Source organism: Metschnikowia bicuspidata, assembly GCF_001664035.1.
Source record: "Metschnikowia bicuspidata var. bicuspidata NRRL YB-4993 chromosome Unknown METBIscaffold_4, whole genome shotgun sequence".
Classification (NCBI taxonomy): Eukaryota; Fungi; Ascomycota; class Pichiomycetes; order Serinales; family Metschnikowiaceae; genus Metschnikowia; species Metschnikowia bicuspidata.
This window is the reverse complement of record NW_017387734.1, coordinates 1,751,734-1,779,177: the sequence shown is the minus strand read 5'-3', so window position 1 is coordinate 1,779,177 and position 27,444 is coordinate 1,751,734. Positions and strand designations below refer to the sequence as shown.

The window sequence follows — 27,444 nt, the reverse complement described above, 5'->3', positions numbered from 1 at the left end:
ATTTCCTTGACTTATAGGGCAAATTCCAGTATTTTGAGTATCTGGAAGTAGGTGGTTGTGTGGCTGTTCGGGAGCCGTTTAGAATTACGAAGCAGATAGATTGTGGGAATCAATTACGAAATGAATCACAGTCACGCAATGTGCTTAATTCAGGGCTTGTGATTGAAACCAAACTATGTGTACATAAGTGTAGAGTAAATAAAAAGAAGCGAATTTTACGTGTGGTTGGAAAGGTGATAAGTGTATTATTATCTATAAGGAGGGGTCATCTCTGGTCTCTGTCATGGGGATACCAATGGACAGAGTGAACGATATCTCTGTTTCATGTAGTAGTAGCAAGGACGGTAATAGGTTCCAAAGTTATGATTGATTAGAGGTGGAATTCTTGATGCATTCATAGAATGGGCCAAAGTATTGTTGCAATCAATGTAGACGCAACGCGAAGTGTAATGCTTTTATAGCAATTGGATGACAGACAAGCAGTCACAGACAAGGTATACGAGGATGTATCGAGCTGCTGCCTACTCCCCGAGTTTAAATCTTCGGGATCTGGACCTGACTCCTGCTGACTGTTTTCTCGCTTAATCTCCAAAACAATAAGAATTTTCTCGCTTCAATACGCGCACCACGGCCAGAGGCGCCGTGCAGGACAAGTACATCGGATGGCCCACGCGTGGAATGCAAGGCGAGCCATTCCCGCAAGAATCTTGAGCCTTCGTCATCAAAATCCTTCCCAAGGACCCTTCTCAAAACTGCTGTCCGTTGAACGCTTTTGTACATTAAACCGAGCTCGACTGTCCGTTGCATTTGCAGGAAAAAACGCCAACACTCGCCACGACCCTTGAAAAGACTGAGTGTGTGGAATCCAGGCACAACAAATTTCCCGTCTTGTCAGCTGAATCATATTCTGAGCACTAGCAAATAGAAGTGCTAGCACCCTGTTCATTCACGTTCGGAAATGGCTGCACCGGTCATGTCCAATAAAACGACCCGGCTTATCTTCGCGGGGATACTTGCCGTGGTCGTCCTCAACATTTGGTTTTTTGTTTTCGAAAGCCGCCACGGCGAATTCGAACTGTCGCTAGATACATTGGCACAGAAGATCCCAGAAACACTGCCTGCTGCCCCAGAGCGAGAAACTTCAGCGCCACCGAAATTCTCCAAGGCCGTATACCGGACTTATTTTGATGATCGTGACCGTGGGTTGCTCGTTGCCACCCGTCTGACAGGCGCTGTATGGGACAGCGAGGATAAGGAGACACAGAGGCTTCGTAACTTGGCGCACGCTCAAACTACCAATGAATTTGTGTTCTTTGAAATCTCAACGTACGAGAACCAGCCCGCCGCTATGCTGCCCACTGACGGGTCTGCTGATCTGGCAAACGAAGACGGCAATATAGGCACCAAAAGCCCTATCATAGAGTACTACGGTTTTCTGGCCGCATTTGAGGAGTTTTTCCTGGACCTCATGAAAAACATCGACGAGCACAAGCCATCGGTGAATGGCATCAACAATGACGAGCACTACCGCCAATCGAAGGACGAGAACCGGTATGTCAACCGTGATGGTCGAATTCCGGTGTATGGCGGTCACTTGCGTGAGCAGTACTTGAACGAGCCTGTGCGCTCTTTCGAGTACCTCAAATCCTTCTTGCGACTCAGCGAGGACGAAACAAGCTCGTTGAAGAATTCCCATGAGAAGTACATGCTGGCAATGAAGACGTCCATACCTGAGCAGATATTGAAGAAAGGCCTGCAGTTTGGGTTCATGAAGGGCGACGGAATCGTGTATCTTGGCGGTGCCAAATACGACCAATTGGTGTTGACTTCTGTGTCCGTGTTGCGCTCTTTGGGATCAAAGATTCCAGTCGAAGTGATAGTGCCAAAAAGAAGTGACTACAACATCGATTTGTGCAACATCATCTTGCCCCAGCTCAACGGTAAGTGCCGTGTTATGGAAGACTTCGTGCCCGCGTCTGTGATGCTGCGCATCGGTGGGTTTCAGTTGAAAAACGTGGCCCTCTTGGTGTCGTCGTTCAAAAACGTGCTTTATTTGGACGCAGACAACGTTCCGGTCAAAAACCCTGACGTGCTTTTCGTCAATGAGCCTTTCAAGTCTCTGCGCATGGTGATGTGGCCCGACTTATGGAGGCGGTCCACTTCGCCGCTGTTTTATGAGATCGCCGGCATCGAAGTGGACAAGACACACCACGCCAGAAACAGCTATTTCAAAGGCGACGGGCGGGGTGAGTCTTCAGACCCCGCTTTAATCTCCTTCCATGATCTTAAAGGCGCGCTTCCCGAGGCGTCCAGTGAAACGGGCCAGATGATGATTGATAAAGAGAAGCACTTTCCCACCCTCGTCTTGTCCATGTACTATAACTTTTATGGGCCAGACTATTTCTATCCGTTGTTTAGTCAGGGTGCGGCCGGCGAGGGAGACAAGGAAACTTTCATTGCCGCAGCACACAAGCTTGGGCTCCCTTATTACCAAGTCGGGGAGTTCAACCGAGAGTTTGGTCCCATGGGCAAGAACCAGAAGCGGGAGTACTTTGGCATGGGCCAGTACGACCCAATCATAGATCACTTCCAGTCAACGATGCCCGACCGGAGTTCCAGGGCGCAGACAGAATACGCCTTGGACCAAGAGGACGACACGAAGAGCAACTACGACTTCCATATGTACAAGTCACACTCGTTGATGTTCTTGCACGCCAACTGGCCCAAGTTCTATCTCGACGAGTTGTTTGAAAAAAACGGGTTTGGCCGGGGCCCCAAAGACGGCCAGAACAAGCGACGCCGGCTATACTCGGAGCACATGATCAAGGAGACCGGTGGCTTCGATGCGGAGTTGCACATCATGAGGCACATCAAGCAATGGGCGTGCGACGCCCGCATCGAGCTCGCCAACGTCCCCGGCGTCGGCAGCGACCGCCGCAAGAAGATCTGCGAAGAGGTGGCGGGCCAGATCAAGTTTTTGGCGGGCGCCTGATTCCGTGCTCGCGCACACCGGATAGCGCCAGCCAGCAAATAGCGCCAGCTAGCACGATGTAGTACAACGCTACTACATAGGACCCACGTCACGTAAGCCACGGGAGCTGAGCGGCGAAGCGCAGCAGCAAGCCGGCCTCGGCGTAAATGAGGCAATAGTGGCGCAACAAAAGCGCGATTTCCTCGACCTCGTCGATCATCTCAAGCCGCCCCACGCGGGCAGCCTCCTGGGCACCGAGCCAGGGCCCCGGGCTCCCGCTGTACCCCCCAATCAGCGCCGAGTCCGTGAGGTGGGCCTGGAAACCAAGCGTCTCCTCAAAGAGCTTCTTGCGCGCAGGCAAGTCCGGGTACATGGAGAACGAGAGCATGTCCAAGCCCCTGCGGCCTAGGTTCTGTGCCATCATGGCGCCAAACGCATCCCCGAGACCCATGGGGTCGTAGACCACCACGGCCACGTGGCGAAGGCTCTGCTTCCAGAACGCGAGCACATCCACGGTGGCCTTTGGCGGCAAGTAGCACAAGACACACTCGCACACAACCAAGGTGGGCAGGGCCGAGTCCAAGAAAGCCAAGGCGTCTGTGCCGCGGGCCGCAAGGTCGCGGAGATCGAGCGCCACCAAGTGGTAGTTGGCGCCGTGCAAGTGCGGGTCCATGGCCGCCAAGTCTGCTCGCGAGTTGACGTCGATTGCGGCCAAGTCCTCGGCGCCCACGAGCCGCCGGAGCGCCGGCAGCCTGCTGATGGCTAGCTTCTTGATGCGCGTGGACTCGGCAAAGTCGATTTCCGTGTACGACACGCCGGGGTGCTGCTGCAAGACCCGGAAGCCCCTGGTGTCCGAGCCGGCGCCCAACGACACCACCTGGCACGCGCCGTGCTCGGCTATAAACAGAGAAACTACAAGGTCGATGGCCGCCGTGCGGAGGTACGTGCCTCGGTTGATCAACGGGAGCTTGGGGGCCCCAAACGACGACCGGAGCGTGCGCCCCGCGGCAAGCTGCGTGTACCCGTCGCAGTGCTGGAGGGCAGATTCGTAGGCGCCCACGAGCAGAGCAACATGGGGGTCGGCAGGCAAGAAATAGCCTTTGGTGTTGGCCGAGTGCCTGCAGCTGAGCGCGTCGAGGTCCGTGGCCCTCACCACTGTATCCTTGGCTGCGCGGGTTGCCATTGTTCTGTTCTTATTTTTTTTTTTTTTGCCTGCGCGCGCAGAAAGAAAAGTGGTAGCTAGCTGAGGATTTTCGAGGGTCCGCTGAGAGACGGTAAAAGAAGGTTTTGAGGGTTGCGCGGGGCCAGGGCTCGGACGGAGTTTATCTTTCGGGTTTCCCGCAGCGCTCTAGTTTGTCCGAGTGATCACTGCTGGGGCTTCGTTTCATGTGCCTTTTTTTGGTTTGTGTGGCTGGCCGAACCCTGTTTTTCTTTATTTTTCATTTTTTATTTTTTTTGGGTGTTGTTCATAATTGATTTTCCGTGTTCTGCCTGGTGCCTTGGCGTGGTTTGGTTGCAAGTTGCCGGCTCGCCCCACCTTTCAGGTTCGCGATACTGCTCGGTCTCGCTTGTATGTTCATGCACACAAGGTCTCTATTGAGCCGTACGTTGAGAGCTTTTTATGAAGACAGTTAGACGGTTTTCTTTTTCCAAGGAAGTATACACGTGGATGGTGTGTTATCAGCAGAGTCCAGCGTCACGTGTGTCTTGGAAAACCCGGCATCGGTCTTTCTCCAGGAAGTCATACCTTTGGAGGCCCGAGCCATACATACAGGCCTGGGGCCGGATCTGGAACACGTCACCTCAGTGCATAGCGCTTCATAAATTAGCGCTTCATAAAGTAGCACTTCGACCACCACCAATTGGAAATTAACACTTGCTTTAAGTCGGCATTTTGGAAATTGGTGCCGTAGAATATAGCTCTTTGGAAACTAGCGTCCGGCGTTGTGTTTTTAAATACAGTGACGCTGCTCCCACGAGGTAGTCAGGTCTCTTGAAGACTTGCAGGGTTCTGTATTAAAACCCAGTGACTGCATCAAGTCCAAATCTGACAAGCTTTCTGACATTTTCCTATTGAATGAATGGAATAGATTTTCAACTTCTTCAACACAAAATATCGCATGTTTGTGAACTTTGTCATGAACACTTATGGACATTATACGAGTTTTTAGTGTCTTTAGAGCCAGCTGTCTTACCACTGCACTTTTGCTACATCCCAGTTTCCAGTCCAGATTGTTTGTGTCGCCTCTCAAATCCCTCTCCACACTTCTGGAGGGGAAAGCTTATCAATCATGGCTTTTTCATCTCATCCCGAGGCCTGCGGATTTATAGGATAATGGCGTAATAGTTGCAAGTCGCCCGTCTTGAATCGCGGACCAAGGAGTCTATATTCTATGCGGTTGTTTGAGTTTTCAAAACCCAAACGCGCAATGAAGGCAATAGAAACGACCTCAAAACGGGTGAAGCTCCGACCACATCGAAGCCTGAGCCCTGGTGTGAATAGGGATGACTGTTGGGACCCGAAAGATGGCGAAATATACCTGGATCATCCGGTTTATGTAGTGGGTCTGCTTTCAGACGTTGGTTGGATTAAAGAGCTTCACTGAGATTCAGATCTTTCAACTTTGCCAGATCGTGGCGTAGAAGATTTTCTGGTGCAATATAACATAGACTAAACACATACGGCTCGTAGAAAGATCAGCTTCTGCTCAAACATCTTCTTGCCATTGCACTGCTGGGTCATTCAGTGGGGCCTGGTACTATTAGCTCTTCTATTAGCTCTTTACTGAACATCGCAAAGCTTTAAGGCCATATATGCATAGCCTTCGAACAGTTGAGCGGACGCGGTTCAAGCTTGCTGTCCTGGCGAATGCTGAAGTATGTTTGAAAGCCTCATTTCGGCGCCCAATTTTGTGAGGGCTGATGCAATCCAACAAAAGCTGGAAAGCATACTTACCATCGTTTTTCTACGCCGATAAGTTATTCGGCTGAGGCTGGAATATATAAAGAGCCCTGGGAAATTGTCGTCGCGCTTGTTTCGGTGTCTGGAGCATTCAGATGAGATCTTGCCAAACGAGTTTGCGTGGCTGCTCCGAATGTGATGTTGTGCCCAAGATATGTCTGATATTACACTTACCATTGTGTTATATGTCAGTTTATCTCGGATAGCCAGTGAATTGAACGCTGATAGCTTTTGGCACTTACGTAGCAAGTAATCTGGTATACCAATACCGAACTATCCTTTCTTTCTCGCATACTCAGGTTGTGAAGCCGAGCTTAAAAGAAAGAGACAACAGGCTAATATGTACCCATTTAACGACTCTTAAATCCTTGAGCATCCTTGATGGGAAATGCGATGATTCGTACCATATGACTACGGCCCACCAAGACAAGCCTGAGACGCAATAAATTTCCCAATATCGAGCATAAACATGAACGCATTCTTCGGTACCAATGCCATTTTCACCAATACCTATTCTACAACTTTTAATGAGCCAGATGCGCAGAGCATTCAACCTCTTGAAAATCTCCTTCAATTGGACACGTCATGGGCTCAGGTTGGACTTGAATCCTTGATTTCGGGATTCCCTTTCTTCAGCCAGCCCTATATTTCCCGAAATCTTTTTTCAGCAAGCCCTTTTTTTCAGCAAGTCCCCTGTTCTCAGCAAGCCCTCTATTCTTGGAGATCCCTGACATCAGCATCCCTCCATTTCCCGTGACCGCTTGGCGGTCAGCAACACACTGGTTTCCAGCAACCCTCGATTTTCACCATGCCTCGTATATCAGCACGCCACGTGCTACACATGCATCTCTCCTTTCGTATGGCACGGCCCAGCCTCTTCTAGGAAGACATGCGGGCATGGGCTCCACGCATCTTCGCCAACACACCCTACGTGCAGCATGTTTCATCCAAGCAGCATCATCCAAGCAGCATGTTTCATCCAAGCAGCATCTTCCAAGCAGCATGTTTCATCCAAACGGCATCTTCCAAGCAGCATCATCCAAGCAGCATCTTCCATCCAAGACGCGTGGCCGCATCGCCCTACACCTTCTCTATAATGGCCCACCAGTTGTCCTTCTCGTAGCCGTGTTCCACCACACGCCCCCCGGCAGTCTCGGCGTCCGCCACCAACTCGCCCTCGCGGTACAAGTGGTAGTATCTGTACTTTGTTTCCGGGGCCAGATCGGGCGTCTTGATGTCGCCGGATTCGGGAACGGCCCCAGGTCCCGCACCCGCAGGCTTTTTCTTCTGCTTTTTCTGGAGCACCCACGGCACCAAGATGTCCTGGTCATCGCCTTCCTTGTAGCCGCGGCGGGACTTTTCCTGCTCGAGCGCCCAGCAGTACACGAGGAACTTCCCCCTGGTTCTCACTTTGGAGAGCACGTGGCGGATGGCGTCGACGCGCCGGGCCTTGGAGGCAAAATGGTGGATCACGGCAATGGAAATGGCAAAGTCAAAGCGCCCGTTGGCGTGCGGCAAGTGGAGCCCGTCCGCCACACATAAGAGGTGGGCGTTGTTGGAGTTCTGCTGGGCGCACGTGACGAGCCCGTCCGAGCGGTCCGAGCCTACAATGACCAACTTGGGATTGACACCCAAATACTTGCCGTTGCCGCAGCCCACGTCGATGCCCACGCTGTAGTCCGGCTGGCCACGAAGAAACTTTTCTACGATGGGCCAGGGCTTGTAGCGGGTCTGCGAGAAGTGCGCCGCTATTTCGTTGTACACCTCGTGCACAAACTGCTGCTCCTGGTTTTCGGGCACGGCCTGTGTTTCTATGGGCACGGACGGCACACTCATGGGGAACAGACGGGTGTGGCGTGGAATGGGCGCCTGGTCAGGCCCGGCTGGGCCGAAGACTGGGCCGACGAGCCGCTGTGTGCAGGCCACCCGCTGGTGATGCGCGGCCCATGTATATTTGCGCTGGTGGGATTCAGGTGGATTTGCCCTGGGTTCGGCACCCTTGTTCTCGGCAGCCCCGGAGATAGTCAGACGACATATATGCGGTAATTATACATCTGGTAGCTATGCAGCTGGTCGCTGTACAGCTGGAGCTGACTATTCGGCAGCTCTATAATCGGCAGCTCTATAATCGGCAGCTCTATATTAGGCAGCTCTATACAGTCAGCTCTGTATTCGGCAGTTCTGTACAGTCATCAGTGATGTCGTGAGCGGCTCTACAGTTGGCACATCTGGCGGCATTTTACAGCCGACAGTTTTACAGTCATCAGTGGTATAGTTGGCTTTTATACAGTCGAGAGTTCTGCAGTCATCAGTGGTATAGCTGGCGTTTATACAGTCGAGAGTTGACAAGCATCAGTGATATAGTTGGCTTTTATACAGTCGAGAGTTGACAGTCATCAGTGGTATAGTTGGCGTTTATACAGTCGACAAATATATTCGGCGGCTCTCTATTCGGCGGCTCTCTATTCGGCAGCTCCACAGTTAGTGATCTGGTCGACATTTCTGCAGTCGACAGTTCCACAGTCATCAGTGATATAATTGGCAGCTATACAGGCGACAGTCATATAGTCGGCATTTATACAGTCGGCAACTCTACAGTCATCAGGTCCAGAGTCATCAGTTCCACAGTCATCAGCTCCACAGTCATCAGTTCCACAGTCATCACTTTCACAGTCATCACTTCCACAATCATCAGTGATACAATTGGCAGCTCTACAGGCGACAATTCTACCCCGACAGATCCATAGTCTGCAGTCTCAAACACTTGCTTCTTCTAAACGGCCATGTTCGTTCTTGCCGTGGCCGCGGCCTTCAGTGCCTGGCTCCTTTTTCAAACCCCGGCACCCACGTCACAAGTGCAGCAGGCCCGGCTCTTGCGGGACTTTGTGCTTGCAAACTTCTCCGTGGCCCAGCCAGTGCATGTGGATTTCGGCGACCGCGGCTTCCGCTTCCCCGACTTGGTGGAGGCCGCCCAGCGGCAGCTAGACTTCCGGCTTGCTGCGGATGGAATCCCCTACCGATACCCGTTGAGGGACCGGCTCCCGAAAGTCGTGCCGCGGCCCGAAACGGAGCTTGAGGCGGCGCTTGCCCGGCCGCCGCTTCTCACCGATGAGGGGGATGGGCCTTCTGGGGGCGGGGGCCCGAGCACAGCCGAGGACCCGGTTGGAGCAGGCTCTAATGTGGGTGAATGGACCAGTGTTTTGGGCGGGTCCAGGGACGGAGATGCCAGGGGGAATTCCCGGGATCTCGAGCCGAGCACTTTGGCAAATCCCCGGCATCTTGAGCCCAGCACTTTGGGCAGGGGCCTCAGCAATACCAGCGCGGCCGCCCCCCAGACTCGCGTGCCCGAGTACTCGGTCGAAATCTACTTCCAGGACCTGCCGCGCTTGTCGTTGGACCTCGTGCAGCTCAAGGCGTACATGGCGTACTCCCTCGATTTCATCCACCAGAACGACTTGCCGTTCTTCCTCACACAGGCCATATACGACACGTTGTTGCAGCCCGACTTGGACATGCGCAGGCAGATGCTCGCCGGCCGCTGCAGGTTGCAAGACGTCACGCGGCACTTGAACATCAACTTCGTGGCTGCGGAGGAGCTGGGCGAGACGCGGCCCGAGATCTCCGCCGCCATCTTGCAGCATATGCGGCAGTTCGAGGCGATCCTGGCGTACGTCAAGATCGTGCCCTCGGTGCACGTGCTCAACGTGCTGAAGCACAGGGCCACGGCCGGCCTCTTGCACAACTCCTCCTCGGAATTGTCCTTCTTCTACCTGACTACCATGCGCCCGTATGCAAACTCCGTGCAGAACGTGCCCTTGCGCCATTTGGACCCCCTGGCGAAGGAGCCCCTCAGCGAAGGCAACGTTTACGGTACAGAGTACCAGCGCCGCTTGCGCCTCTCGCAGACCGACACATACAACATCACCTCTTTCCTCGAGGACGCCACCAGGGCTATCAAGCAGGCCATCCGGCTCCCGCGTGACTGCTCCAATCTTCGGCTAGTTGCCGAAAGTGTCATGAAACACTACATTCTCGGCGGGCTCGTGGAGATGTTGGACCTGCTTATTGCGCAAGAGCCTTTTGACACGAGGGCGTACATGCACATTCTGCGCATCGTCGACGACATTTTGCTGGAGGAGACCCATGACTGGGCAAGCCGCTTGACCGAGGTTATGGCACTACATGACAAGCTCAAGGTGTAGGAATGCAACGACGGGTCGACAGGTCAGTCTTTGGAAGGACCGGCAATATCCCCTGCGCTATTCCACGTATTTGCTTGGTTTCGGGCTCACGTCTTCTATCCTCAATACTTTCCAATGCCACTTTCCATCCTGCGCATCTTTGCGTACCATCTTTGCTGCTCTGGCTTATCAGCTTCTCGGGACATGTGTCATATTTATTCTCTCCCACCCTCCTTGTAGATGCTCTTGCGCATCGTTATTTAGCATTTCACCATCCCCACGTACGATTCCAAATCGCCACCGTGAGTTCCTCATACCATCTCGAGATGCCATTCTTGTGTGCCTCCTGGCCGGATCATACGATTAAGCACTCAAACCCCATCGGTAAAGCATGTATTCTCTTTCTATACTGGCCGGTATCATGTCAGAGACATCTCATCAATATAGTTTTGCGAGGCCGTTTCTAACATGTATATTCCAGGCATTTGATAATGCGAGAAAAACTTCAAAGTGGGGTCTATACTGGGACGAAAGCATTAACAACGTACCTCTGGCATCATCTTCGGCTCTTTGACTTCACTGCGCATTCCCAAAAACCAGATCATGCACCATGAGCATGAACTGTTGTCTTGGTGCTTTTCTTTTCACAAACAATTTTCAGAAACGTTTGGGCATTTTGTTTAAGCCAGAAGTATGGAAACGGGCCCTGGCTCAAGGCAAAAAGCTCGTTGCCCTTCTTTCATCAACCCTTGTTCGATATATATACTGCAAATTGATGCTCACCCAACAAGCTAGGTCTTCTCCCCCCTCACAAAACACACAATCCATCACATGGGTGTCGAAAGCGACAGTTGGATATGATGTGCCAGCCACAAGCGCCAAAATCGTATAAAGGCTCAACTCAAATGGATTCGGATATTCTGGCTCAGATACCCTCAAGCTAGCATGGAGTGTTACCATTTGAGAATGCGTTCTTTATGGAATCAAGAAAGCTACAGGCTAAGAGAGTATGACATATATGACCTCACATCAAAAAGAAATCGAGCCTATGAAAACCATTCGTAGTCTGAGTCGTCTCGTGGGCCCGGCAACTACTTATTAGTCGCACTCACGGGCTTCGCGCACTCTCAGCTTCACCCAAGTATCTACATCTAAGGTTGGCAATTGTTTACAGAAGTCCTGGAAAATAAGCCATTTCCTGCAGCGTGCTTACCCCTACTTGTGGAAACAGAAACTTGCTTGTTACAGTCTCTGCAACCCTCTTATAACAAACTGACAGCCAGGCTTGGTACATCCACAATACTCATACAGTGTCTTGCCAACAAACTATAGTGCGATAGAATACCCTCCATATAATATCTCCAGGAACAAAAAATAAAACGATGAGCGATTCCGAGAGTATTCACAGTGACGTAAGTCTCGACGAGGAGGACGAGGAGTTGATTTGGCGCGTCTTCTACAGCCCGCTAGAGGAGCCGGCCGCAGCCGAGGAAAAACCGGTGGATTTTGACGAGGATTTCTCGGATTTTTCCGACGTGGAAGACCAGGAGTTGGTGGAAAAGTACCGCCGGCTCCGCGAGCAGGAAGAGGGCGAAATCGAGCCCGACGACGACGAGAAAAAGCGCTTGCTCATCACTTCGTTCTCCAACGACCAGATGGAAAGGTTCGAGGCATACCGGCGCATGGCCGTCAACAAGCCGGGAGTCAAGAAAATCTGCAACAGTGTGTTGGGTCATCTGATTCCACAAAACATAGCGGTGGTGATGGCCGGGCTCTCGAAACTGTTGTTGGGCGACGTGATCACCAAGGCCTTCGAGGTGCAACAGAACGAGTTCAAAACCCAGCTCATTCTCGATATGGAGGCCAAGAAAAAGCGAAAGCGTGAAACCTTGCAACGCTTGGCCAGGGGCGAGGACGTGCTGCTGATGCCAGAAAAGAATCTCGAGTATTTGGGCGACCACAAGATGCCGTTGACCCCGGAACATATTCACGAGGCCTGGCGGCTCTACCGCTTAGAAAACAGCGGTACGTTTGCGGCCAAGTGGCGCACCCAGGGCGAAGGCGATGGCTTGATGTTCCGGTGAGTTTTAGGAGGGGATTTGCCAAAGGATGAAATGAGGGTGTGCTACCAGAAAAGTACAGCCGGGAAAAATTGGTGATTTATTTCAAATTTGGGGATATGAATGGAATGTGCATGCCGGGGCTTGGGGCGCTGGTTGTGGTTTGGCAATGCGAGCACCTCTGGACTGGTTGAGCGAGTGGCTGTGAGTTGGAATCGGGAATACTACTTGGAATCGGGAATACTACTCCACCATCCAGATATAGGTAACGTGCAGATACGAACCGAGCGTTTTTGGATCTTTCGGGTCGTGCAAGTCTCGGAGGTGGCGGTGAGGTTTATCAGACTACGAGCTATTAATCCAACCTGCTCCGGCTCAAGAGGTCTAGCCCCCGAAAACAGCTGGGAGACACAACAATGAAAGTATCATCGCAACACTCGACAACAGCTGGTATCAGATCTTCAAACTGCTCATGCGGCGCCGGCTGTCGCCGGGCCAACTGGTCTTGTCCGTCTCCTTGGTGCATACCCATGTGGACGCATACATATTGATGCGGTCAATGGACTCGCCGTGATGCCGGATCGCGGCAGGCTTGCACTTGAATCCACACTTCTCGAAAGTCTTGATGTACCACGGATACTGAGCCGCAGAACGAAGCATGACACGGCCGCCCGGAACAAGACATTCCTTGACTGCGCGGATCTCCTTTTCAGCGTCGTCGCCACGCGGGTCGAACCAGTCCATGTGGTCCATGATGATGGCAATGGTGATGCATTTCTGTGCAAGCCGTGCAAACACGTCATTCAAAGTGTCGGTGTGGAGACGAATGTTGTCGATGGGCGCGGTGCCGTCATCACGGGTCGTTGTGAGATTGCGGTGGCCCTTATCGGTCAAGTAATCTGGGCAGTTGTTGCGGTGGTACTTGCCCTTCAAAGTCAAGTAGTAGAAGTAGTTGTCGGAGGAAAGCAACGATCGGTGCACCACGGGCTCCAACGTGTCCACGACATACTTCAACACAGAGTCGCCCATCATTTCCGCCTGGTTGGCGGGCACGCCGAGCGCCTTCCAGAGGAAAATCGGGTTGCCGATGAGAAGAGTGGCCACAAGCGGGTTGAAGAGCGCCGGCTTGACCTTGGTCTTCCAGATGCGGATCTGGTCCTTCATGTTGGTGCATTCACAGAGCTCGTCGATGTGGGCGCCGGCCCCAAACACGGCAAACACGGCTCTGGCCAAGCGCAACGCCCACCTGGTGGACCCGGTGTCGTAAAGTCCCTTCCCCTTGACGTCGAAGGTTTTCTCGCCCTTGTCCATCCAGTACTGGAAAGTGTTGGACGACATGTGGGGGCTTAACTTCTGCAAGAGCAACTGGCGAAACTGGCGGATGCGGCCCTCGCCAAACATATGCCAGATCTCGTCGCGCGACAAGCCCTTGAAAGAGGCCAACTTCAACTCGAGTAGATGATTCTGACATGGGTTCAAGTCCACAGCATGGATCTTGCGTGGTGGGTCCGGCAAGCTGGCGTACGCCAAGATGTTGTCACCTGCGGACGTGATGGCCAACACGGTGTCGTTGCCGGAGAACTTCAAGATCTTGTGGTCCTCTCTGGGATCTTCCCACGTGAACGCGTATATGTACTGATTGCGAAACTGCTGGTACTGCGAGTTGACCTCGTCGAAGTACACTCTCCATGGCTGCTTCTGGTAGTAGATTGAGGGGAACGGCAAGTTTTTCTTGAAGTTGGCCAAAGCGGCCTCGTGGCCCTTGCTCACAGCAAGGGAGCCTCCAGGGAACAGGCCTTCCAAAAGACCGCAGATGGAGTACTCCGCGTCCATTGTCTCGTCAGAGGGCGCAAGGTATGGCGACTCTGTGGCTAGACAGTTGATGCGATGAAGCAACAGATGTGAGCGGGACTTGTGGCAGCCGATCCACACATAGTATGGGATTCTGCCGAGCGTGTTGTTGTATGCGTTCAAAGACTTGAGCGTGCCGAACTTGTACTCCAAGTAGTTGCGTCGGGCGGAGTCCAAAAACACGCGGTCCGCTTCGAACCAGATGCGCCAGAAGTTGCGGAGCACCCACGGAATATTCCTGTTGACGAGCCCTCCAAGCGTGTTGATGCGGCCCACGGTGGTGTCGTTGCTTTGGATGCCGAAATCGACACACGCCACTACACCCGAGTCTCTGTCCAACAAGCCCACGGCATGGTCCACCACTGCGTTGAACGTGGGGATCATCAGCAAAGAGTAGGAAAACGTGATCAAGTCGGCGTGGCTGTAGTCGATGGTGAAGTCACAGGCGTCAGCCTCAATCACGTGGACTCTATCGCCCCAGGCCTGGCTGGCAAAACGGGCACGGGCAACCTCGCACAAAGCATGGGACAAGTCGACCAAGTATACGGCAGCAAACCTATCGGCTATAGGCAAAATCTCGTTCATCATCTCGATGTTTTTGCCTGTGCCGCCGCCAATGTCAACCCACACTAACCCGGCCTTGCCCTCGGGCAAGTGAGCAGAGGCGAGCTGCAAACATTCTTTCCTGCCTTTCAAAAGCACACTGCGCGTTGTGTCATAAATGTGTGCCTGGTTGCCGTAGAAATGGTCCAATGCCTGCTGTTGGTTGCTATGTTTTGTGTGGCTTTTGAGCAACGGCTTGACAAAGCAGGCCCAGGCAAAAACAGCGATGGAGCGCACCAACTGCAGAAACTTCTGCGAGAGCACCATGGGCGCCATGAAAGCAAGCACGGAGAGGCCCAACACTTGCAAGAAGCTGGCGTCAAAATAGAGCGAAAGCATCGGGAGAAGTAGTGGAAGTTTCACTCCCAGTACTCAGCTAGGGGCAGGAGGTCTGTGGGCCGGAAGAGAAAGTAGCACAAGACAACTGACACAAACTGGAGAACGCCTATTTTCCACCGGCGCAGAAGAGAAGTTTTCGTGGACCAGAAAAAATACAGCATCACTATTCTGAGGTTCCAGGCCGAGACTTTATACGCTTCTGGCAAATTGGGTAATTACTGGAAATGGGTGCAAAATGAGGCTCGCGTCCTGCACACCGCGTGAAAACGTGCTCCACATGGGCCCGCGAGGCCAAGCCTGGTGCATATCTTGCGTTAATTAGCCATCCCAGCCCGGAAAAATAAACACCAAACAGACACGTGTATCTGTATTGCAACACGTCCTTGCACTTGCACGCCGCTGCAGGAATCGCCGGGCAAAGCCCCAATCTCCGGCGCGCCGTCCGCACTACGTGATATTGAATATTTGTATTATTGTTCTATTATTCACTCTACTCGTCGTCTTCTAGTCTGCGCAACAAGTATTCTACCTCGACTTTCTTCGTGAGAGGAATCACATACTGTTTGTATAAATGCACAATGAGCTCTGGGTCCACTTTGGCCTGTGGTCTCTGCGAATACTTCAACGAAGGATCCGTGCCGTAGGTCTGACATTTCTCCTTCAAACGAAGCAAGATTTTGTCCTCCACAGCTTGGTTGGTAATGCTGGCCTCTATTCCCTGTACGTCCCTGGCCAAAATGAGCTTTTTGTACATTTCGGGGTCTGCTTTGTACTTAGCCTCGGCCACGAATTTACCGAAATGGATTCGACGAGAAAGTGCTTGCAAACATTCAACGTCACACACAGATACAGAACCTGAATTTTCGTTTTGATCCCCCTGTTCGCATGCCATCTGTGGGACAATTTTGTGCACATAGAAATCCAAAATGTCCTTGTTCACGTTGACGTCGTCACTGTACGAGGCCAAGATTTTGGGATACTCGATCGAGGGCAACAACGGCTTGAGCAACTGGTCTGGAAAAAACGGCGTTTCATCGGGTGCCTCGTACCTTCTTACTTGTGAGTGGACTTTTTCTGTCTGCAAAAGAAGCCATTCCATGAACGACCCGTTGAAACCCTCGATCCTGTACTTGTTAGGCTGATAGACACTGGGCAGCGAGAAAAACTGGGACCGCTCGATGAGCCCAAAAACAATGGTTTCCTCCATGCGCACGAGGCTAGCACGGATATTATTGAGGTCCAAAACAGTGGCCGGTTCTCGGAAATTCATGGTGTTTTTTGTGAAAGATAGAGGTTTCTTCATGAAGACTTGTGCAACAGGCTATGATGTCACGCGCAAGCACAGTCACGTGACGTGGGTGAATGAGTCAGCGGAGAAGAGACAGGGTTCTGCAAGAACTATTTTTTGCCCGGACAAAGTATGCAAAAAGCAATGGGGTTCTTGCAGAATTTGACTGAAAGGTCTTGAGAAACAGCTGTAGCATGGATGTGATTAATTTAAGAAATATGGCGTAATATATGCGCATCAAAACGACAGGCGATAAGCGAAATGGGCTGGAGTTCCCAGGAAAGCTACAGTGGTCCAAGTATGTGCAGTACCCTTATTCACCGAACAATAGTCAATACAGTTGAACACAATGCAGCACTGATTGGTGCCATCTCTCGAAACTATGAAGCATCTGATTTTTTATTGTTTGGAAATACTGTTCTATGTCACATAGAATATTAAGCAGGGCCTTTATGGCTAGAAGAGCCGCATTGAGTAACGCTAATTTACTGCATATCCTGAAGCTTTTATTACCGACAGTGATCAGTTCTTGCTGGCTGCTTATGTCCCTACTACAGAAACTCCTTATTCTGCTGTCTTATTTGGCTGGCAAATTTGAACCAGTGCTGACCTTATACGTGCCATGGTAGAGCACGGCGAGCTTAGACGAGTAGTGGACGTGTTTTGTATATGCAGGTACACGCGTCTTGGCCGAACTGCAATTCTCCTTAGTGAAACGGCAATGGCCAATCCGAAATGACTTTAGCCACTATGATGTAGAGCGAATAAATAAATGAGAATCGACAGCTAAAAGTTCGAAAAAGCAGAGGCGCAGTGGTTTTTTTTTTTCTTTGATTTTGGTCTCAAAAATATGTGCCTTCATTGGGGGACTAGACGGCAGGCTCTAGACGAATTGGTAGACAACCGAAAAAGGCACAAGATTATTCGAAAAGAAATAAATTTTGAGTCAGGCGCTTCTTATAAAATACTCAACTAGTGGCTAAGCAGCCGTGTCTTGTCTGGTCATACATGCATAGCTATATGCTGTCCCTTTATCATCAGTTTTATTAGATGTGCCAGATGCCGAATTCACATTCAAGGCGAAAAAAAGAATTTAGTCGTCTGCAAAAGAACTATCGCTCACAACCGTCGTAGACATCATTAATAAACTCAATGGGATTCGTTACTGAGCAACACAATCAAAAAATAAACTAGGAGACAAACGCTCAAAGAAGCTGTACTTGAAACCCACTGTCATTCGCCCCCCTTATTTGTCAAAAAGTTGAAAAAAATTCTGTAGCGATTATACTAATTGTAATTGGTTAGAGTGTTCTGTATAACTCTTGTGTGCTCATCCGGGTTATAGAATTGCCCACAAAGATCTGCACAAATTTTTTCAACTCAGAATAAAACTCTGTAAACCTACGTTGGAACTTCTGCTTTTCTCACTATAATTTGCGCACAAGTGAGATTTACATAAAATCTCTTTAAGGTTTTGAAGGAGCAATAGATTTAACACTCTAATATTTTTTTTACAGAAAGCATAAAGCGGTAGGTTGTTTCATTCTTTCAAGTTTTTAAATTCAAAACAAAAGTTCAATCCTGCTACATTTGAACTGAAATCTCCTCATTTTAAAAACCATCTCCCAATTATTGGAGCATTGCCAAATTATACAAGCATTTTTGATGGCAAAAGAACGACGCTAGAATTTTGTCAGCATCGCCTCTGATAATTTGGCCAAGTAATTTATTCCAGCAACGCCGACTCACCCAGAAGCCTCCGCGTTCCTTGTTAGAAGCATGATGATATTTTTAACCCTTTAATAAGGCGAATTTTATATGGTACTACCGCAAGAAAGTACTCAGCTAGCGTGACCCACGATGGGTAATCAATTTCATGATGAAACTTGGTTTTCGGAAGCCTGAGTTCAGTGACCAAACAAAAAAGAACTCTTGCAATGTCCACCATAATGATGAATCAGATTTTAGGGGACACGAAAATTCAGCTAAAAGTCTTTTGCTGATGAAAACAGACAAACATATAAGGAATTGAGAATTTACCGCAAAAATTTACCAGTTCTGAAGTGAGCTTGTCAGTACTAGCTGTGCCCGAATCAATGCACTTTGAGCTCGCTCAACCCCACTTAGCAGAAACGTGTCTTTTTTCAACCCTTTAGAATTCAAATCCAGTCTAAATTTGCAAAATATGTTGCTTTAGCTCACAGACTGCATCCAAACGAATAATGAATCCAGCCATAAAAAAAAGGGATGCTTTCCACCTGGCCCAGCACACTGAGTAACTTGGGAAACAGTAGAAAAGAATAAGGTTCGCGTTTCTTAGGCAATCACCACAGCAGATGCCCGTATCCAGTTTTGAACAACACCAAGTGCAAATGGAGAGTCAAAATTGCCCCCGGAAAACATCAAAAATTCCATCTATGAGATTCCACCGGCTGTTCCAGGGAGCTTGGTTCAGCGGAAGGCTTGTCGCAAAGTGTTGATTTCGTTAAGCATTGGAAACTATCTACTACGAACCTCTGTACTCCTCCAGAAGCTCAGGTCTTTTCAACTGTTCCTGCGCGTACTTTGTCAACATCTCATTTTCCGCCACCTTAGTGCCATCGGCATCCCGGTCACCGAGCCCCAGTCTCCGGAATAGCAAAAACCGCCGGATTCGCTGGAACCGCGTGAGGCCCTCATCGTAGTTTGTGTACGCATCGCTTAGATCCGCATTAGCACGCAAATTCATGAGCCGTGTCTGGCGGTTGAATTCGTTGGTTTTTTCAAGCGCTAGCATGACCTGTAGTGTGACCACCACGGACGCAGCCGCAAGCACCTTCCACAAAATGCCCCACTTGTTTTTTTCCCACTCCTCCCGCGTGGGGGCAGACCGGCCATATCGCATCTGGTAGTAGTCTTCCCAGTTGCCGGCCTGCCAGAATTTCGGGTCGTTTTCGTAGGCGTACTTTTTGCGATGGGCATTGGCCATCCGATAGGCGTCGAAGCTGGACGTTTTTCCACGTTTGTAATCACCCCACGTGGTGGTCTGGGCCCGGTGATACGCGGTTCTGGTCCGGGCGGATTTCAAGATTTCATACGCGCTCTGGACTTCGTGGAACCGCTTCTTTTTCTGGTCCTCCAGAAGCACCGAGCCGTCCGTATTCTCGATCTCGCGCAGTTTAGAGATGTCGGGGTGGTAGAGCTTGACAAGCTTCTGGTATGTGCGCCGCACAGCCCGATCGTAAGCCAATCTGTTCAGACAGTCCTTTTCCAGCAAGTTGAAGATTTCATGTGGCGTTGGTTTCTTGGTTTTGGGCCATGGATGGAGACCGTGCTTGCCGTGGTTGACGGTGTCACGTGCCGCAGTGGCATATGCTCGAATCCACATGTTCTACAGATGTGATATCTATATATATAAGAGGCGGGAAGAGAAAATGATCCTGCTGAAGTTCTATCTGACCAATGACGGGTGCATTTAGCTTGCGGCTCACCTGTAGCAGATCTGCCACTATATACAGGCCGTACATGGGACCTGAGATCCGGGGAAATTCGGCAAGTCTGGTCAACCGATGTCCTGGGGCGTAATTTTTGATATTTTGTTCCGTTAATCATTGACAAGGTAGGAAACGAGAAAGCACATCTATTTTGAACTGAACTTTGGGAAGTGCTGGCAGGAGGTGTATTATTTTCCGGTGGATTATCGTACAGGATAAACTTGCTCATGTCAAGTCGAGTAATTGGGATGTGTCTGGGATGAGCACGTGATTCAGAGTCACGACCATATATGAGGTCTCTAATATTGAATGTTTGCCGGGTGCACCATTTTTGTCTTTGCATTTTGGTTGTTTTACATTAGGCGTGGTTATCATACAATTAATGAGTGCAACTTTGACGTGAATTGTTTTGGGGAGGCTAAACGAACATGTCGGTGCTTGGAGAGAATGCACAAGTTGGTTCTTCCAGAGATCAAGTTTATTAAAAGCGACGCTTTTATGATCTTCCTGGAAGAGGTGAGGCATATGAAAAAAGCTGGTTGTATGAGCTTAAATTATTATATGTCGTGCGCTAGTCACCGTAACTGAAATCTTTGAATCTGAACCAGTTGGAAAGAGCAAAACATAAGTGTCTTTACAACGACTTTTGCTTTGAGCTTTACGTGGTTGGGGAAGCGTGTGGAGCAGAAACGTACAGCTCATCAATGCAAGAGATTGGAGGGAGGTTACAAAACCAACATCGTGTAAGCTCTTGCTCAAGTGAAATGAATCGGCCAGTTGACCGTTATCAGGATGAATAATTTGGAATATTATTACTTGACCAGTCGGCTTTATAATAAAATGAATATTTGATAAGAATATGATTCTTCCACTCTCTCATTCAATTCTTACTCAAACCTTGGCTCCTCGGCTGGTGGTTTCTTTATGAAGCCAGCCAAAGTTGTAGACTGCACTGAGATTGAAGAGATTAACGGAACGCGAGGAAACTTGATCTCAGACAGCAATTCTATTTTAAACGGAAAATATAATGCAAAGTAGAAGACACTGCTCTGCTGCCTGCCTAGATGTTGATCTGGATCTGAATGGCAAGTTCGGGGGACAATGCGCAGAAATTCTTGCTAAAGGACTGGCACAAAAGTGGATGAAGTTTCTGGGACTGGGGTGGCTGTTTCCGAACGGAAATTCATAGCGCACCAAAATATCCTCTCCTCTTTCTTAAGAAACTGTCTCTGATCTTGACCGACATTGATGAGAATGACTATCATAAACCACACCCAAGCAGACCATACAAAAACGTTCATGGAGATCACGAGCTTTCTGCTCTTGGAAATGTGATTACTGGCTGTTTATTGGATATGGAAAGCTACGACGCTCTGATGAAGAGTGCAGCCACCGATATGTTGGACATGGCTTGTGAATCTATTGATGGGAATCATCTAGTGTCCATCCAAGAATGCACTCTGAAATCGCTTCAGGAATCTCCCCAGCATGGATCCAGGAGTCGAGCATTTGTTGAAATCCTGCTAATACAGTAACTGATGTTTTCAACGCTGGTTGAAAGGTGTTAGATAGAAAAAGCAGAAATCATCAGAACAGATTAAGCCAAGTGTCATTATGGCGACAGCAACGGGACTAGCCCTGACTGATCAGAAGGGTTCCTTGGGGTCAATCTCATCATGAGAACAACCCTCTCTTATCTTATTTCCGATTTAAGCGAAGAAGATTTTCAGAACGTCACACTAAAAATAGAAATAGCTCTCAGAACCTGAGACAATCAATGGACAGCACCGTCTTTATAATTATATCGATATTGCTCATAGACCGATGGATAGCGATTGAAACAGGCCGTAATTCTGTCTTATTTTATATCAAAAAAAAATATATCAAAAAAAAGTCTAGAAAAATCGAACGGATCTTCGTGTTTCTGATGTAGTATCTCTACCTTTTCAACACAAGAGCAATTTTGAATATGGATCGTAAGCAATACGGAATTATCTTCACAATTATCAAAGTTACAAGTGGTGCTTCATGCAGTGTCACACAAGCTGCAGAATAGGACTGAATCTTTTGAATGGAAAGCTCTCTCGCAACGAAAATTATTGATATGTCCGTATGAAAGTTTTTGTTGTAATTCGTATTGATACTCTTTCATTGTATTAGAGTCCTTCTTCAAATTTATTTATTGGCGAGAAGCTTAAAGTTTTAGGGTTTGAGTCAAAATTCATACATTTAAGGTTTTGAATGAATTGTATCGCCTCCTGGAAGCCTGCCCCCATAATTGTTTTCAGCGAATACATTTATTACTGAATCCTAAACACCTCTAATCAAACCTAAATTCTTAAAAGCCTTACATTTGGCACTCTCGAACTTTGGACAACTTTAAATTATGCCCGCTATATTCGTGATGTCTTACTAATGAATTACTTTGTCATGAGGTCAAAGCTTCACTACAGCATTTTTTAACTCAATAGGTCCACAGTCAGATCATTCGAAAATTTGTACTAAACCCAAATAAAGCTCCATGATAAATTATCCAAAATTCGCTGAATTCTTTGAAGGTACTTCAGGAGACTCGTTTATACATACTCTCGAGCTACTTTAATGTACTTAGGTTTATATAACATCAAGAGCATTAAAGTAGAAAATTTAGAACCATCAAAATGCTCTGTAACATACACCTACAGCCAAAATGCGGCCGTTTCAACTTAATCAGAATCAATTTTTCCATTGAATGTTTGATGCCTTCTTTCAGGCACCACCGTTTTTGAATATGAAACAGAACCAACAGTACCTGTTCATTCTCTTTGGACAGCTGGTCCTCATCACTAACGTAATTCTATGAAGAAAAAACGATATATAGAGCGCAACATTGGCTCCAGTGAGAAGGTGTGAGTTCACCTTTTGCCCACAACCAACCAATGTTATACATTTGAATAAAAATAACCAAATGTCATCATCCCATAGAATAGGCCTTTTTTAGGGCCCGTGATGACAAGGCGGCACGACGTACATTTGCTCTTTTCCTCTTGGTCTCTAAGCAAGTGAACCCTGTTAAAGACTTTAAGAACTTCTTAGATTGTCAAAGAAAGTATCTGAAGTTTTAATACACCCTTCAGTGCATTAAAGCTTGAACGCTGATATTTTGCTAACATAAGTGATTTTTCAAAACAAACATATGCATTGAAGAATACCACTGCCCGGAGACAGGGGCAAAAGCTACAAACTATATAAATCCTCATCACACTCTCAGATGTTTTTAATTTTGGGATATTCATCTGTTCAAAGGGGCAAAACTATTTTTTTATATTTTTTTTTTTTTGGTTAGATTCATCTGATTAAAGGGGCAAAACTATATAACGAATATATATAAAAAACCTTTAAACAGCTCCCAGCTACGTACCAAGTGTCTTAGCTCGGCCCGTCCCCTTCCGTTAGTCACGGCCTGGACAGTCCTCATGGCACGTATCTGTTTACGTATTGGATATTACGTCATCGACTCCTAGGATAGGTCTCCTGTAGTAGTCGCTTCAACTCGGCTGGTTGTAGCGGACTTAAGGATCCCACTTCCTGCGACTCGCCACGCCTTCTGGTGTAGACCTTGAAGATCGTGGTGACGAACCAATTTAATTTTGTTAAGTTCTCCAATGAGTTGTCGGCTGGGGCCAACATTGAGTTCAAGCTCATGGGCTTGGTAAAAAACCTTTAAATTTGAAGTTCAGCAAAAAATCATTTAAATATGGAACGAGTGCATTTTGTGCAAAAGGGTTGAACACCAAACGTTTGAAGCAGCTTTGCAATAAACCTTGTTTTCCTTTTTAATGATCTTATTAACCTGCTTAAAAGAAATTTCGGTTGCGGCCATACCATGCAGGAAGCACGTTAGTTAAGCTGCATAGGGCCACACTGAGTAGTGTAGTGGGAGACCATATGCGAAATTGTGGTGCTGCAATCTTTTTTTGAATATGATATCTATAAGTATTCTGCGTCATTGAGATGGTCAATAAAGGAATGATTTCCGCCAAAATCAACAAACCAAATGGATCGAGTTTGACATGTTGGGACACGCTACCCCAGCGGGGGTTCTCAAATAAAGAGAAACAGTGAAAACATTAATGACTTGATTAATGGACAGCTGGATTCACGACGTTAAGAGCTTGTTAGAAAGAATTGAGAGCATCGGTCATCTCATCATTAAAGAAGAAATAATGCATGGTCTGAACTTTCGAGCTGGTTTCTATAGAACGCTGGGGAAACTAAGAACAGAATAACAACGTTGCAAAACTGTGAATCACTAACAATCTTTTTGAACTGTGAGACGGAGATACTCAGCATCACACGCTCATACATAAAGTGTTGTACGATATATGAAAGCAGCCATGTTCTGTAAGCTCTATAATCAGCTACTAGGCTGAAGCCATCGAAACAAGTCATTCAAAGCTGCGCCGTCAACCCCGACGAAACAGACAAAGGCGTTCCTAACTTGTAGACCTGAAGTACGTCGCCAGCATCGTTCAAGATCACCAAGTCTGCGTCGCACCCGTCTTCCAAGTATCCTTTGTGGCAAATGCCCAATGAGTCAGCCGCATTGTTGGTCACGGTCTTCACTGCTTGGGCCAAAGTGATGTCCGCCCATTTGGCCAAGTTTTTCACACAGTCTGCAAGATTCGTGGCGGCACCCGCCAACGTCGTGGTGCCCTCCAAATATAGCGACGCGCCTGACTTCACAATCCGCTGTTTGTCCCACTGGTATGTGCCGTCAGCAAGGCCGATTAGATGCATGGCGTCTGTGACAAGCACGCATTTGTCAGGGTTGGCGCGATACGCAAAAACACACATCGACGGTGCCACGTGCACGCCGTCACAGATGAGACCGAAGAACGGCGTGTTGCCCTTTGTTTGCGGGTCGGTCACCAAGCCCACCACCCCAGCATCTCTGTGATGCGGCTGCGGCATGGCGTTGTACAAGTGGGTGACCATCAGTGCCCCACTGGCGACCGCCTGGCGGCACGTGGCCAGATCCAGCGTAGTGTGGCCTATGGAAAACACGATATTGGGGTGGTCCAAAAGCCGTGGGATTTCCGCCATGACGCCGGGGATCTCCGGTGCGGCCGTGACAATGGTCACGTTGCTTCGCAAGTTCTCTGCGCCGTAGATGGCGGCAAAGCTGTTGGTGTGGCCGTCCACAAAGGTCTCCGCGGGGTGACACCCCTTCTTGGCCTTGTTGATAAAGGGGCCTTCCACATGTGCACCCAAAGAGTCGGCCATGGCACGTGACCGCGTCCGTTTGTACACGGGGAGCACTTTGCGGTACACACTGGGGAAGTTTGAGGTCACAGTCGGACACAAGGACGTGACCCCTGTGGCGAGGTACTTGGCCATGCAGTCTCTGTAGAAAGCCTTGAACTGGGCCACCTCCGCAGGCGAAGATTCCGAGTTTAGTGCCAGGAAGTTGAGGCCGTAGATGCCGTTGTTCTGGATATCGATGTATCCAGGTGCCACGATGGCTCCGCCAAGATCAACGGTTTGAACATGCACCGATTTGGGTGGTTTAGGGACAATTGTGCCCGTCGCCTGGTCGATGTATAGATCCCGGGAAACTAGTCTGCCGTGGTCACAGAGGCGGCAATTGGTGAGACGCAACATTTAGTGTGTGACTGAATCCAAGGATTTTCAATGAAGATGGGATGTCGGAAGTACCCAAGAGTAGTGTACTTGGGGCTACCAAACTGGAAGGGTCCGAATTAGGCAAAGGGGGAATTCAAACCTAGACTAAGTTACCGAAACGTCAGAGCGTTAATCCAACAAAACCGCGCGGCAGGAAACAGGACAGTTATACCCCAAGTCCCCGTCTTCTTGGTGAGCTGAAAACGTGACATGCTTATCGGCACCAGGGCTCAGTTGCAGTTGCAACCGTCACCGGCGCCTGCATGCAACGCCGCTTTTGCGCTGCGGCTCGCGAAATGTAACGTTGCGCCAGCCCCGCCACGGCTTGCATCCAGGAGAATGGCCAATAAAGCACCCGGGCTTCACAGGGCAGGGTTCTTAAAACACCGGCGTGCCTCGTTCTCCCCACGGTATTTCTCATCGTTAGGGACAGCCATGAGACAGGCGATCTTTTCTTCGCTGCAGGACGCGTCGGGCTTTCTTGCCCGGTACATAGTGGACCTAATTAATGACTTCTCGCCATCGGCTGATCGGCCTTTTGTTTTGGGCCTCCCGACAGGCTCTTCGCCGGAGGGGATCTACTCCCGGCTCGTCGAGTACTATAGATCTGGGCGTGTGTCGTTCAAACACGTGGTCACTTTCAACATGGACGAGTATCTCGGCTTGTACCCTACCCACCCTCAGCTGTACCTGTACTTCATGTACGACAAGCTCTTCAACCACGTAGACATCCAGCGAGAGAACATCAATATTTTAGACGGGCTTGCTGCGGACCCTGACCAGGAATGCTTGCGCTACGAGGAGAAAATCAGGCTGTATGGCCGGATCCATTTTTTCTTGGGTGGATTGGGGCCCGAGGGCCATCTAGCCTTCAACGAGGCGGGTTCTACCCGTGACTCCGTCACGAGACGCGTGGATTTGGTGGAGCTGACAATAGCCGCCAATGCCCGCTTCTTTCAAAACGATCCGACGAAGGTGCCTAAACAGGCGCTCTCGGTGGGAATCTCCACTATTTTGGACAACACCGATGAGATTGCCATTATTGTGTTGGGTGCCGGCAAAAGATACGCTCTAGAGAAGACCATCCATGGCCGCCAAAACGACCCTCGGTTCCCTTCCCTGTTTCTTTCCGGCCATGCCAATGTGTTGCTTGTGTGCGATCAGGCGGCGTACGGCCTCACGCCCAAGTTATGAGATTTTGTTGAAGAGGACGAAAGCGTCGGTGCCATTAGATCCCCAGATCAGCTTTGTTGATAGGGCTCAGTGGGCGTTTTGGCTGGCGCGACTCATTAAAGAATTACCTATAGGTTATTACATCACTTTGTGAGACAGATTGTGTGTAGAAGGGATTTTTCAAAACGGCCGGAGATGTCTTGGCAAAGGCTAATACTTCGGGCCCGTCTAATACAATAGGGTACCAGACTGGTGAAAACCTGCACTTTAGGTTGTTGAAGATATCTAGAGTTGAGCACGCTCGACGGTCGACGGAACCTGGGATTTATACTCCCTCCACCTGGTGTCTAGATGATCATAACGGGAGAGTTGAAAGTTTCCGAAAACAGAAATGAGTTTGTCTAGCCATGGAGATATTGCGTGAAAAAACGTATCTTGACTACTTATTGGATGGGCAAGAAACGATGCAACTAGCAAGTAATAAGGAAGAGTGAAAGATACAAAAACAAACACTGAACCTTTGAGAAATAGAACCTTTTCTTAGTGAGAGTGAATTGAAGCGGACGAAATCCTTTGTGTCACTAAGCTGCTGCGTCAGTAATTCATCATTTAACTTTAATCTAATCTCATGAATGCGTGGTTTAGGAAATAGACACCATCACTGTACAAAATAGCAGTTCCTGCTATACTTTCGAAATGATTGTGAATTGCGAAATAATACTCTGCAGTAGAAATGGCAATGGAGGCGAGAAGAAACGTAAGTTCTTGGTTGAATTTCAAACGCCACTGGAATATGACACATGTAACCTCGCTGCCACTTCCTGTCGGCGGTGTCTGATCTGATCTGGTGAATCAACTTCATAAACATCCTGGGACAAG

At 49.2% G+C, this 27,444-nt stretch overlaps 10 protein-coding genes across 10 annotated transcripts; 4 read left to right on the top strand and 6 right to left on the bottom strand.

Annotated features, from left to right (window-relative positions):
- Nucleotides 1-1,468: 1,468 nt before the first annotated feature.
- On the top strand, nt 1,469-2,992 carry MNN24 (Mnn24p; the record flags this gene model as incomplete). The annotated part of the gene is made up of 1 exon (XM_018858995.1): nt 1,469-2,992. The coding sequence occupies one exon, from the start codon at nt 1,469-1,471 to the stop codon at nt 2,990-2,992; it is 1,524 nt and encodes a 507-aa protein (XP_018711304.1).
- A 27-nt stretch (nt 2,993-3,019) lies between these two features.
- Nucleotides 3,020-4,572, bottom strand: METBIDRAFT_32731 (leucine carboxy methyltransferase). Its single transcript, XM_018856120.1, has one exon. It carries the CDS (start codon nt 4,152-4,154, stop codon nt 3,081-3,083), a length of 1,074 nt encoding a protein of 357 aa, XP_018711303.1. The 5' UTR covers nt 4,155-4,572; the 3' UTR covers nt 3,020-3,080.
- Nucleotides 4,573-7,013: 2,441 nt separating this feature from the next.
- Nucleotides 7,014-7,769, bottom strand: TRM9 (tRNA (carboxymethyluridine(34)-5-O)-methyltransferase; the record flags this gene model as incomplete). Its single annotated transcript, XM_018857631.1, has 1 exon — nt 7,014-7,769. The coding sequence occupies one exon, from the start codon at nt 7,767-7,769 to the stop codon at nt 7,014-7,016; it is 756 nt and encodes a 251-aa protein (XP_018711302.1).
- An 819-nt stretch (nt 7,770-8,588) lies between these two features.
- Nucleotides 8,589-10,480, top strand: METBIDRAFT_205754 (uncharacterized protein). The gene has a single exon (XM_018854981.1). The coding sequence runs from the start codon at nt 8,717-8,719 to the stop codon at nt 10,133-10,135; it is 1,419 nt and encodes a 472-aa protein (XP_018711301.1). The 5' UTR covers nt 8,589-8,716; the 3' UTR covers nt 10,136-10,480.
- Nucleotides 10,481-11,496: 1,016 nt separating this feature from the next.
- On the top strand, nt 11,497-12,198 carry METBIDRAFT_12718 (uncharacterized protein; the record flags this gene model as incomplete). The annotated part of the gene is made up of 1 exon (XM_018854260.1): nt 11,497-12,198. The coding sequence occupies one exon, from the start codon at nt 11,497-11,499 to the stop codon at nt 12,196-12,198; it is 702 nt and encodes a 233-aa protein (XP_018711300.1).
- A 429-nt stretch (nt 12,199-12,627) lies between these two features.
- Nucleotides 12,628-14,895, bottom strand: BTA1 (Bta1p; the record flags this gene model as incomplete). Its single annotated transcript, XM_018858994.1, has 1 exon — nt 12,628-14,895. One exon carries the CDS (start codon nt 14,893-14,895, stop codon nt 12,628-12,630), a length of 2,268 nt encoding a protein of 755 aa, XP_018711299.1.
- A 513-nt stretch (nt 14,896-15,408) lies between these two features.
- On the bottom strand, nt 15,409-16,448 carry ARO7 (chorismate mutase). The gene has a single exon (XM_018856119.1). It carries the CDS (start codon nt 16,235-16,237, stop codon nt 15,458-15,460), a length of 780 nt encoding a protein of 259 aa, XP_018711298.1. The 5' UTR covers nt 16,238-16,448; the 3' UTR covers nt 15,409-15,457.
- A 2,313-nt stretch (nt 16,449-18,761) lies between these two features.
- On the bottom strand, nt 18,762-19,622 carry METBIDRAFT_79049 (uncharacterized protein; the record flags this gene model as incomplete). The annotated part of the gene is made up of 1 exon (XM_018858993.1): nt 18,762-19,622. One exon carries the CDS (start codon nt 19,620-19,622, stop codon nt 18,762-18,764), a length of 861 nt encoding a protein of 286 aa, XP_018711297.1.
- A 4,237-nt stretch (nt 19,623-23,859) lies between these two features.
- Nucleotides 23,860-25,576, bottom strand: DAC1 (Dac1p). Its single transcript, XM_018856118.1, has one exon. The coding sequence runs from the start codon at nt 25,369-25,371 to the stop codon at nt 24,160-24,162; it is 1,212 nt and encodes a 403-aa protein (XP_018711296.1). The 5' UTR covers nt 25,372-25,576; the 3' UTR covers nt 23,860-24,159.
- A 251-nt stretch (nt 25,577-25,827) lies between these two features.
- NAG1 (Nag1p) lies at nt 25,828-26,586 on the top strand (the record flags this gene model as incomplete). The annotated part of the gene is made up of 1 exon (XM_018858992.1): nt 25,828-26,586. One exon carries the CDS (start codon nt 25,828-25,830, stop codon nt 26,584-26,586), a length of 759 nt encoding a protein of 252 aa, XP_018711295.1.
- Between the last annotated feature and the right edge of the window lie 858 nt (nt 26,587-27,444).